At 43.8% G+C, this 12,231-nt stretch overlaps 1 protein-coding gene across 4 annotated transcripts in view; it reads left to right on the top strand.

The window, feature by feature from the left end:
• The window catches only part of mob2a (MOB kinase activator 2a), a 55,556-nt gene that overhangs the window by 40,184 nt on the left and 3,141 nt on the right, over nucleotides 1–12,231 (top strand). For 3 of the 4 annotated variants that reach the window (XM_010752273.3, XM_019263092.2, XM_010752272.3), the window contains exons 2-3: nucleotides 8,075–8,235; nucleotides 9,841–9,934. In XM_010752273.3, the coding sequence (XP_010750575.1) occupies nucleotides 8,075–8,235; nucleotides 9,841–9,934 (255 nt within the window). Of the gene's footprint in view, nucleotides 1–957; nucleotides 1,148–8,074; nucleotides 8,236–9,840; nucleotides 9,935–12,231 lie in introns of those variants that run through there. The other variant, XM_019263091.2, reaches the window with a different exon arrangement.

Raw genomic sequence — 12,231 nt, 5'->3', positions numbered from 1 at the left:
TCCCTGGATCTTCTGCCGCTTTGACGTGTTCGAACAGGCCTGACCGCAATAGTTGGATGATCCAGGTGAAGTTTAAGAATCAATAGGAGGAATGTCGCCCCACAGTCCATGCAGGCACGCTGCGTTTAACTCCGCAACAGTTCTCACCAGTGACGCACCATGACAATTCACGTACTTTATTGACACCTTAGTCGGCTTTATGAGTCTGACACGAGTCCCTAAAGAGCTTTACCCTGTTCATTGTTTTTTGTTTGTTATGGCTGATTTAACAGACAAAAGTTGAAAATTAGCATTTTAGCCAACACTGGCAGATTACACCTTCCCTAAACACAAGTCGGTAAAAATAGTTTTGATAAATAATTTTAACTCAAGGTCCACTTACTAGCTTTTTTAAAATTTACTTTACAATTTACTATAACCTTTATTTAAGGTCCCATTGAGATAGATCAAAAAACTCTTTTCAAAGGCAGCATAAACTAGGAACAAGTCATTTAACAACACATAATCTAATAATAATTCTTATTATTAATAACCGCATGTCAGCCTCATTAGCAGATAAGTTTAAACATATGTATTTATGATGACAAAATACTTTGGGTTATTTATAGACAGCAAATCTTCTTTCGTCTTTTTTTGCTTCATATGAGTAGCTGCTTCCTTATTCTATACCATGTCGTTTATTAATAGTCTCTCTGTTGGCTGCTGTTGGAGTATGAACCTTTTCTTGTGCTCGGTCACTGTTACAGTAGGCTAATAAAACGCAGCAGCACCTTTTATTATTTCATTGTAGTCCTCACCACCTGTTGCTACATTGTATCTACCCCAACCACGTCCACATGGGCAGACGTTTGACGTCAGCACTGAGAGCCTGTGTCCTCTTCTCTGATTGGACGGCGGGCTCCAGAGGGGGCGGGTCTTGTGTCCAGCCCTCTCAAAGTTTTTATTTCGTAGTAGAGTTTCAGACAGATGAACCTCTGCTGCTGTGAGACGGACATCAGAGTAAATCTGAAGAGGTTCATGTTTTAAAAACTATGGTCGGAGATTATTGCTCCTTTTCTGGAGATAAGACGGACATGCACTCTCAGAGAAACTCCAAAAACGGACTAAGTTGCAAAATGGTGCTTCAGGCAGTCGGAAAAGTACTAAGGTAAAAAAAAAACACACACACACGGTGCTTATTTAATAACCTCAGAGTCTAGTTTGACTTTAAATTTGACATTTTCGTACTTTTATGTCGAGTAAATGATCTGTCTTACTGTCTAATGTCTCATTTTTCTGCACAAACCTCGTGAACTGTGTTTGTTTTATCTGTTTACCGACGTCGCATTTAATCTCTAGCTTTATCACAATGTCACAGAGGCTTTAAACAGACATTATAAATGAAATACTGAATATAACAATAGTAGTTTATGTTTAATTCTGCCTCTCTCAGCTGTAATTACACATGCATTGGGACCCTCTGGTTCCGGGGTCAGAGCAATTTAGCAGCCGGGGGGACGTGAATGCCTCAGTCCTCTTCTTCCTGCAGCTAACAAGACTCAACAAGAGCAAGAGAAATGTGACACTGTCTCCTCATCTGGTCTAATAAATTATTTAGGATGGCTGTTAACGTTTTAGCATGGACAACTTGAAGGAGAGGAAACTTTTTTTTAAATCACAGAGGGATGGATAAAGGAGCAGATCGTGGTCAGGGGTTGAGCATCTTATTCACACTGTTGAAATGTTTTAGGTTCTCCACAGTGTCAAGCATTTTGACCTACATTTAAAGTCCTTTATATAAATTATGTCAGCAGCCGCCACAATTTGACTGAGAAAAACGTAAGAATGCATGACCCAGATAATTAAGTGTGTTAACAATGACACAAAAAACAACAACAACAACAAAGCCCCTCACCACCACTGCGGAGAATCAATGCAACTCAAGGCAAAAATACCACAGCCGTCATAATAGAGTGTTAATCCAGTTTGCATATTACAAACTAGTCTGTGTCATGTGAAGAGTCATTATGAGTGTGTTTCTCCAGGGGACAGAGCGCGGCTTTTGGTGGAGTTTCCTCTTACCTTTCAAGTCAGGGGGACAGGTGTGCTTTAAGTATCAGCCCAAAGGGCGCATACCTTAATGCCTCAGTCGGGCCGTGCAGAGCGATAGTGAAGAGAACATCCACCATCTTAGGATCTCCTAACAGATTGTAAGCAGGACGTAACGGACTCAGAGTGTTATTGTACAGTATGTTGTTATGTCTGTTGCAAGACCTGTGACAGGTACAGACAAGTTTGACTGCTCTTATTATTATTATTATTTAATTTTTTTTTCACTGGCAACTCAACCGCCTTACTCAGGAATCAGCTGCTTACCGAAGGAAAGCACCGTTTTAATTTATTTGCCTTGAAGGGACAAAAGGGGGGTTTCCACATATTTGACGTGTTGAGGAAAAAGTGAACAAAAAAAACACATCATCACGTTAACAAGGTTGCATAGTTTTGGACCTGTTTACAGCTCGAGTTGAATCAGTTTCCTCCCTCCGTGAATGGTTGGATGTCCTTGGCTGGATGCAGATATGGCCACTACAGTTGCTAAGAATGCACTTTTTTTTTTTCTTTTTTTTTTAGATTTGTCTATTTTTTTGCTTGAATAATGTCGTGAAAAACTCTGTACTCCCCCTACACACACACACTCATTTCCTTTTTGTTTCACTGTCTGGCTCAGTGGCCATTCATTCAGACGGACTGAATGGATTGATCAGAGTATTAGGAAGTCTCTTTCAGCTCATATCATCCACATCATTCGCTTCCTATCGTGCCTGATCAATGTTGAGCTAACCTCCTTCCAACAAGGTTACATTTGCCAAGTGTTTAACCAGCGGCTCGGCCTTATCTCAAAACTCAACCCCCCCCCCCTCTTTCCTGTCACACATGTGCGTTGTGATGTTGATGAGGCTCCATTATAGTGTCGGCGGGGGGTCCTTACATACTCTGCAGGCCTGAGAGCCACTGAATGGGATTTAGCACAGGACGACAAGGGGAAGAGGAGGCAGCCAGCACTGTACTGGGGTGGGGAAGTAGATGAATTAGCAAAGTGTGTGTGTGCGTGCATGTTTAGGCCTGCACTCTGGCTACAATTCTCATTTACTGATTTACAGTGCTGCTGACACCCCCGGTGATGCTACTGATTAAGTGGAGGCAGCTGTTCCTTCTTTGTTTTTTGTTTCCTTCGTATCTCTTTACTCCAGAACTGAACCTGTCAAGTATTTCTTATTTTTTTTTCTTAAGAATCTTCTTTGAAACTACACAGAAGCTTTAAGAAACAACTCTGTAGATTTCAGCACTGCGAGGCTGAACCTCTGGTTTACTCCATGCTCGACTCTGTCTCTTTTTAGCCCTGTAATGGCTGCTGTGGTTTAGCTCTGGTGTGCTCAGACTGCCTGCTCTGCTCTGTCTGTGGTTTTTCGGGGAAAAGAGCCATTGAGTCTATTCAATTTGAATCCTGAAATAGATCAGGAGGCCATGCTTGGAGAAAACTGATCCTTCTGACTGAAGCTACTCTTTTTACAAAATGGCAGAGTTCATTTACTCAGTTCCTATCTTATCGGCTGAGATTAGAGCGATCTCCTGTTGCTATTGATGTTTTATTGCAGTTTTTTTAACTAGAGGGGAGTTTGTCAATCAGTTGATAAAGAAGGAAACAACTTATTGACACAGTTTGATTCGTTTTCTGACTTATCAGATGTTCTTTTGAAGGTTGGGTCTGTGTTTGATTTCTCCGCCGTTCCTGAGTATAAGACCTCTGATGGTTTGTGTTATCTCTCGTACCCTTATCATAAACACAGGGGGCCATTTTCCAGTAAAACATTACTGTACTAGGGCCATGTGGGTACAAGACAAGCGTATCTTTGCACCTAGGAGGGCCTCTTCTTCCATAGAGATAACGAAAAATGTCTTGTTGTTTAGATAACTTGTACTATATTTATTTTTCTAACGACTCAAATCAGATTTCTAATCCCTGCAAGCAGCAGCACGTCCTAGAGAAGATGGTAAACTTCTTTGTTGGATGCTTGCACGTGCTGTTCACCCTCGCAGATCACATTAACTGCATCCATATGCCGATAGTTAGATTCCTCCGCTATCCAGAAGGCCAATTCAAGCAACAGTTGTGCAATATCGGGTTTGGCAGGAGCAGCAGGCTTAAGGGGAAAGTCATTACATGGGGTTTGTTAAACGGGCTTTGGAGTGAAGTTGTATTCAGTCAGAAAGGGCAACAATCAAAACAAAAGCCATCCAAAGCCTCTGCTTTCTACATCATAGCATGAGCGTTCGTGTTGAAGGACGCATGCTTTAGTGTTGAGAAAGTAAGTTTAAAAAATAAAAAAAACAGTCCATATGCGTCAGGGTTTAGGGTAGGGGTGCATACAGGGACGTGGAAGATCTTTAATACCTAATTGTAGTATTTTAGAGCAAGCACTTAAAGTAATTCTCCAGCATAGCTCTATAATGTGGCCCCGAGTGAATCCAGGATTAATTGGAACCAGGTTCTGGTAATAAGACGGGCTTGTTGGTGTACCTGCCAGAGGGCTGCTCCCCTTTACACAACGCTTCTTTTCAAACCGTTCTGCAGGCGCACAGTCCGCTGACATGCAGCAGCTGATATACGTGCAGCAGAGATGTACAGTATGTCTGACACGCTTAAATCAAGGCTGAACCGCGTGCGCACGCACAGGAACGTGCTGGACGCACACGTGCTCAAACAAACACGCTCCCTCAGACCAGACAGGACTCGCTTCTTGCGGACTTTCTCGAGGGGTCTCTGGTGGGATCAGGCTCGCGACGCAGCTGTTGCGACCAGCTGGGGTCTGCCGTGAAAAGGGAGAGTGGGGGTCTGCAGTCAGAGTAATGAGAGTGTCTCTGTGTATGTGTACATGAAGTCACAGGTGTGAGTGTGTGTGTGTGACGTAGTTTGTGTGGGTGCTGGTGGTCGTGTTCAAGAGGAAAGGTAGTGAGTGAAAGTCGGGTGGGGGAGGTGGTATTGCTGAGGAAAGCGAAAGGAATAAGAGAGTGGTTAACAGACGGAGCTGAACAGCTGACGGGTCAGTCACTCCTCAGCTCTCCAGCACTGATCCCCATGTCACCCGACTATACAACCATATATCCTTATTGTAGATAAACACCAGCATGTCCACCTTCCTGCTTCACACCCTCGACTTAAAACGTTCACAAGAAATCAGTGTCATGCCTTTGTCTCAAGTGGACTCATGTTATTCCACCGAGCCTGACCAGGTTTCCTGGGTTGTGAGACTGGATCCTGTTGGTGCCAGGCAGGCCATAGCTGTCCCTCCCCTGGCCTGGAGACATGTGCCTGGCCCTGGCCTCAGTTCCCCTCCACTCCTGCCTTCTGGCCTGCCCTGATCTGGTGAGGAGAAAGAGGCATCTGCTGCCTTTTATGGCAAAGACTTGCCTGGGAGAACTTTACCAAGAACAGACAAAGCAGTGTGTGTGAGTGAGTGAGTGTGTGCGTGTGTGTGTGTGGGTGTTGTAATGACGACTGACTATGTACGTATGAGGGGATGTGTGTTGGCACAGAGGAAGTTTTCTTTATCCTAAAATAAACTAATGGCTCCAGAATTTCACCTCCCTTTACCACACTAATGTTCACAAGAAGCGGAGGACGCGTTTATATGGAAAATGATGAAATTACACCGGGAGAGAGGCAGGAAATAGCTCAGTGAAACAGAATGTTTTCAAAAGGAAAGGAAAGAAGGGGGTGTGTGGAGAACCGAGTTGAACCTTTCGCAGGAGCCGAACATTTCTATTTTTTTTTTTTCTGAGGGGCTTAGCTCTCACAACTTTTCAAAGGCTTTGCTGACAGTATCTGTGGATGAAGCTCCATCATCTGCTAAAGCTCTTTCACATGACGGTACATGTAGCTCACGGTGCAAAACCACACGGACCACATGAATCCGTCTCTACCCTCCTCAGGAGCAGGAAGAAGGGGGAGAAGGAAGCAGACAGAGATAAGGAGAAATGAAACCATAATATAAAAGACGTGGGAAGGAGACGCGACTTAAAAAAGAAAAGGGAACAGTAATTAAAATGTGAGTCAGAGGTCATGGAGTGAGGTAAATGAGATGTGGGATAATAATCGGGGACCGAAAGATGAAGGCAGAAAGAGTCCCGAGGCTTCTGACCCTGAACAATAGGCTGTTTTGGATAGGTGAGCCTGCAGCCATGAAGAGGAAAGGACCAAAGGAAATGACTACAAGCCTTAAGAAAGACGAGATATTGTAAAATTAAAAACAGGATGGGGACAGAAGGAGAAAGCAGAGCGACAGGAGAGAAGAGGCAGCAACAGAAAGTGGTCAGTTGTTAATAATTAACCAGCAGCGTAATCTGCGGTGTCCTCGGTTTTTAAATGAGGCCAAAACAAGCCGGCCGAATACCTTGATGAATCATTACCAGACAAACGAGAACCTGAGCGGTGTCATGTGTGTCCACGAAACGTGATTTTGCAGCCGATGGTTCGTCAGATCTGAACATTTTCCAAGGAAGGCCCAAAGGCGGTTTACAGCTAAGCATTTCTCCTGACAGCTAAATTAGACTACAGGGGACATGTAAAAAAAAAAAACTTTTACAAACTAAACATTTACAAAGCTGCAGCCTGCAGGCTCTGTATGCATCCGCATGTTGACATGCCTTCCCTTGTTTGCTGAGGTGGAAAGCAGGGCGATGCTTCCTGGAGAGGGAATTAAAGTGCAAAGGGCTTTTGAACACGGTGCTCTGGCCAAGAATCCTCGTTCTCCACAGTCCTGTCATGTTTTCTAAGTGTTTATTAGTTCCCATGGATATCAGCTGGGCCGGTGTTGATCTACCTCCTCTCCTCATTCCTTTCACCCCCTCTGCTCTCACTTCCCCCCCTCTGTTCTCTCTACATCTATTTCTAATACCTCTGGCTGCATGTGGACTGTGATTGCAAGCTCCCTTTTTTTTCCCCCTGCAGAAACCCTAGCAGCCATCTTCCCTGTAAAGTCCGGTGTTAGTCACAGCAGAGCCTGAGTGAAAGTGAGAAGGTTTTTTTGGCTGCTGCTGGAAAATAGTGTTTATGATCCCTCGTCATTACCGCCGTTCCAGGAGCCAGAGCTGCCGTCTCTGGGAACGAGGTGGGATCTGGGAGTGTTACTGAGAAGGAAAGAAGGAAACGAGAGAGCCAAGAACACATGGCTGGATCATTGTGTTTAGACAGAGGGTGTGGAGAGAGGAGGGATGAGAACTGGAGATAGAGGGGGTGAGCGCAAGACAGGCGGAAATGAAGGTCAACAAGAGCCCAATAAATTTAGGCAGCAAACTGAAACTCCCTTGTCCTTACTCAAACCCAAACATCGGTAGCAGAGCAACGATGGAGCAAAATTAAGATGTAGGGAAAAGTTGGGAATAGAGTCCTTCACGGAATACTGATCAAACTGTGAGCTCCAACATTGTCGGGCTGTCGTGTTACGTCCCAGACAGCTCTATCTCATGTATCAAGCCTTTCAGCCTTTGACCCCAGAGTGCACTGCCTCCCCTGATACAGACGAGGACAGCAGGGGCTTTGGGGGAGGAGGAGAGGGAGAGGTTACAGCCCTGGAAGTGCAGGAGGAGTGTGATATGACATCCCCATGCTAAAACTAGCAGTGGAAGTACAAGGCGCTGGGGACGGCTGTCTGTATTGAGGCTATAGACCTAACATCAGGTCAGAGGTCAGAGTTAGAGGTCAGGTCCGGCAACAGAGAGCTCTTTGTTTGGTGTGTTTAGGTTTGCTGTGAATTCAGTTTGGGAAAAGTCGCAGAAAGTTTGTTTTTTGTTATTGGTTTTTCCATCTACAGAGCATTTAATGCATAACCAATGACCCCTGTGTGTTGATTTGTTGAATATGTGGTTGGCTACTGTACATTAAGCAGTGTCATAATGAAGTTCTGTCTGAAAACCAGCAGTTCAGCAAAGCGCTTACCTCCGGTTCTTCACGGTGACCGATTTTCAGCACTGTTTTATTGCCATTATCAAGTCATTCACAGCTCCTTAACCGGCACTCTTTTCTTCTGTGTTGCAGGAAGTCGAAGACGAAGCCAAATGGAAAGAAGCCTCCGGCAGAGGAGAAGAAGCAGTACTTGGAGCTAGAGTACACAAAAATCCGCGTGGTGGACTTTGACCTCAAGGAGCTGGTGGTGCTGCCCAGAGAGATAGACCTCAACGAATGGCTAGCCAGCAACAGTGAGTATATGGTGGTAGTTGAAGATGTAGGATACACGGAGTAGGAGATCAAACAGTTAAGCACATAGCTGAGGATGTCCTCCTTCACTGCTGTAATAAAAACAGCATATCGAAGTCATTGTTAAAATGTGAAACAGGCCTCTTATCTAATTTATGATGTTAAAAACTCTTTAGTTGAGCTCAGCGTTTGCTGTAAATTCCCTCAAGGCTTTGAAATTGTTTTTCCCAGTCTGTATGTATTTGTCATCTGGAGAAGACGAGATGTTCCAGTGGTGCTGGAGATGCAACTCAGACGGAGCCAAGCCTTTAACATGATCCATGCCTGGCACAGTATTGAGCCTGTTCCCAATAACAACACGCACACATACACGCCGCTTCTTTAAACACTCATTATTTACTGCCAGCTTCGGCACAGTGTTTTAACTCTTATTGGAATTTATAGAGTTTTGTAAACTCAGCGCGGCCCCGACTACTCGATCAATCTTACGGGACTCTTTATTTTGTCTGTCTCCCTGACTCTGTTTTGGTTACGTATCCAAACCAGCCAGGTGCTCGCGAGGAGGAAAGGAAAAAACGGGCGTTCTTCTTTCCCTTTATTTTTGACTGATAAAACTCTTATATAAAGCAGATGGGACTTGTTTGCACATGTTCACGTGTCGAAATCAGAAGTCGTATAAGCTGGCTCGCATCGTCTCGTATCCACCACTAATTGGTCTTTTGCTCAAGGACAAACAATAGGGCTGAGCAATATTTTAATTCAATATTTTGTTTAACTAAATCAATATTGATTGGAGTCATTACATCCTGCCCACATGTGTAAACCAACAAGCTTTCACTCAGTGTGTTTTCCCACTTGGTGGCTGATTTTGTTGAGCAGGAAAAGACGGGATGGGTTCAGTAGGGATCCTGTGAGACTGAACAACTTTGTGACTGAGTTCTTGGGTTTGTTTGGTCCAAATGAAGAAGATTGGAGTAAGATCAATAGAATTTGTGCTGTTTATAATTGATGTAATATTTTGATATGGAAGTCAAGTAAATCGTCAAACTATTAGTCTACAGTCTTGTTAAATTGTCTGTTTATTAATTAGTTTTAGCCAGTAAGGGATAATCAAGTTGACAACAAATCAACTTTTGTTTAGGTAAATGAATTGTTTACGAAGGTAGCTGCGCTGTTTATGGACATACGTATCAGATACAGAGCAAATATTTTTGACTTTTTGTCACACGGTTTGCCTAATACTTTGTTTTGCCACACAACAGGCGGGGGAGGAGGAGAAATACCTGTTTCAGTTTGAAGTGACTTGAGCAACAACTTAAGTGCCAAAGCTGCAGCCGCCTCCCGTTTTACCATTTTTCTTGCGAAGGCTCACACCCTGTAGAAGGATGTGGTTACTTGATGGATTAGTTAGTGCATGTGACTGTCCCACTTATCACGGTGACAGACAGTGTAGGTGTGGTCCTCGTCATCCACGTGAACGTGACCTGACCCAAATAGTTTCACTTCTGGAAGTGTTTTATTTATACTGGTCCTCTCTGTGATTTACTTTTGTGTAACTGAAGACACTGAATAACATCAACTCTCTCTCTGTCTCGTCTCTGTCACAGCAACGACATTCTTCAATCTTATCAACCTGCAGTACAGCACCATCTCAGAGTTCTGCACTGGGGACACCTGTCAAGCCATGACGGCCTGCAACACGTAAGTTATCTCCACGGCTTTTGGTTTATTTATCGCTCACCTGCTCGGGCCCATTGGTTTATTCATCACAAATCTAGTGTCCCATTGGTTAATTCATCATGAGATGTTTCGCCCGGTCAGCGAGGGACAACCCAAAGGGTGCATTCAGGTTCACTACCCCACACGGTCCATCTTTACCCGCCTTATATCGAGTTTGTGTCTTCATATTTGCTGCTGCAGCGTATTTAAAAGACATGTCTTGTCTAATCTGTCTTAAAACTATGATCTATTACTAAACTTCAGCTATCTGACATAGAAAAATCAAGTCTTTCTATTGCCAAAGTCCCTCTTTCACTTATTGTTTCCAGCTGCACAGACAGGTGTGAGCTAGAGTCAAGAGAGCAACTATTTCCTCACTTTTATTATTGAATTGTTGCGTTTTCAGGCTGTTGTTTGTGCCATAAAACCCCAGGAAAAGATATCCTGTTTACTTGTCAGGAAACTCCTAATTACCACTATCCCTACTTGCTCGTAACGTCATTATTAAAGAACAAAAATGCACAGATTTTGAGTCAGGAAAAAGTCAGGCGGCAGCGAAAAAAAAATAAAAGAATCACCATATGTGTTAGTCTTTACCGTCAGTCAGCTGGCAGATTCTTTGCAGTTTTATGACTGACTCAAGCTGCTGTGAAGTCAGCGCAAAAGTTAAAATGTCTCAAGTTTTTAGAGGAACTGCAAACTGCAGTTTTCTCTAAAGGTGGTTTATTGCTACCGTGGACAGTACAGTAAAGCACGGCATAACTCTGCAGTAGTTTTAGAGGATAATCATAACACGGAGGCCTATTCATGCCATGTTAACACAGGGGAGGTGACTAACTGTAAGTATTTATCTAACTAGTTTGCCCTGTCGGGGCGGGGTGCCATCTTTATGTGTGAGCCCTTGTCTTTGGAGAGAGGCCTTCGTTTCCCCTGTGTATACTGAAGACTGGAAAAACCTGATTACCCACACTTAACCACAACACTCGCTATACACCTTTTAACACATTACACGCAGTCTACAAAGTGAAGCGCCCCCCCCTCCGCCCCCTGGACTGAGAAGTGACAATGGAAAAACAGCCCTTGTGAGATGACACATGACAAGTTTGCTGCGAGACTTTTAAACTAGTCATGCGTTGACCTGTCAGTCAACAGTAGATTTTTCCACTGTCACCTGAACTTACTGCTGCTAACCCACACTGTGAGAAAATGTATGGCCTGCGGTATGTGAAGAACGAAGCGATGAACAAGTTTTTTGTTTGCTCTCTCTGTTGACCTGTGGAAAACAAATGTCTTAATCAAGAGAGAGAGGGGAGAGAGTTTAAGTCTTTAGTTTGTCTCAGAGCTTCACTAAAAATGTTTTCTGAGTTAGTCCACCGTTTATGATTTTACCTTCCCCGCTGCCCCACTGCCCAACACCCCACCCTTTCCTGCCTGTGCAGGACCTGGCACCGGCGCCCCCCCCTCTGTGGTAAAAACTGACTGAGCCTCAGTCACAGCAGCGTCAGTGCCCCTGCCCAAAGGCAGAGCTCAGCACTATTTTTGGAAGAAAATGTTTCCATGAGCTATGAGGGAACAGAACCATTTGGTAACCATTTAGACCCATTTTGTGTGTGTGAGGGAGGGAGGGAGATGTGTGGTAATGTGATCACACTGTTCATTAGCATTGGGTTCTTATAGTCGGCGCCGTTTTGGACGTGGCTGGTTAAAATACACAGATTAATTAGAGATCTCTCATCAAATATTTCATTTTGTGTCTCAGGTAAGTGAGATGCAAACATTTGAACATGTCTGACGTTACTGAGTTTTAGTTCCTGGACTGACAATCAAAAAAACTATAAATATTATTTAAACATAGACACTGCGCAGGTGCAGCCATGTATCATAAAGCAACTTGTCAATGTTAATCTGTGGACGGGAAAGGCATTACGTGACCACATAACCCCACCCACAGCACAGCAGTACCCAGCCTATAACCTCCAAATTAAAACAGTACATGAAAACACAGTTATATATGTTTTTAAAAAGCAGCTGTACCCAGATACAAAACAATAAAGAAGTGAGAAAAACTAAAAAAGACAGACGTTTTTCAGTATTATCTAAGAAAAACGGAATAAGGAATTTATGATAAAATGATATCCAGCCTTGGCCTGTACCTTCATAAACACTAACCATCCCCTGTAGCAGTGTTTAAAACTGTATATGGCCATAGATCTATCACATCTGTGTGGGAGAGACGCTGACTAATCTGCAAACATGCCTCCACTCCTGCATACCCACTC

Source organism: Larimichthys crocea, chromosome XXI (genome assembly GCF_000972845.2).
Source record: "Larimichthys crocea isolate SSNF chromosome XXI, L_crocea_2.0, whole genome shotgun sequence".
Classification (NCBI taxonomy): domain Eukaryota; kingdom Metazoa; phylum Chordata; class Actinopteri; family Sciaenidae; genus Larimichthys; species Larimichthys crocea.
This window is presented reverse-complemented; position numbering and strand designations above follow the sequence as displayed.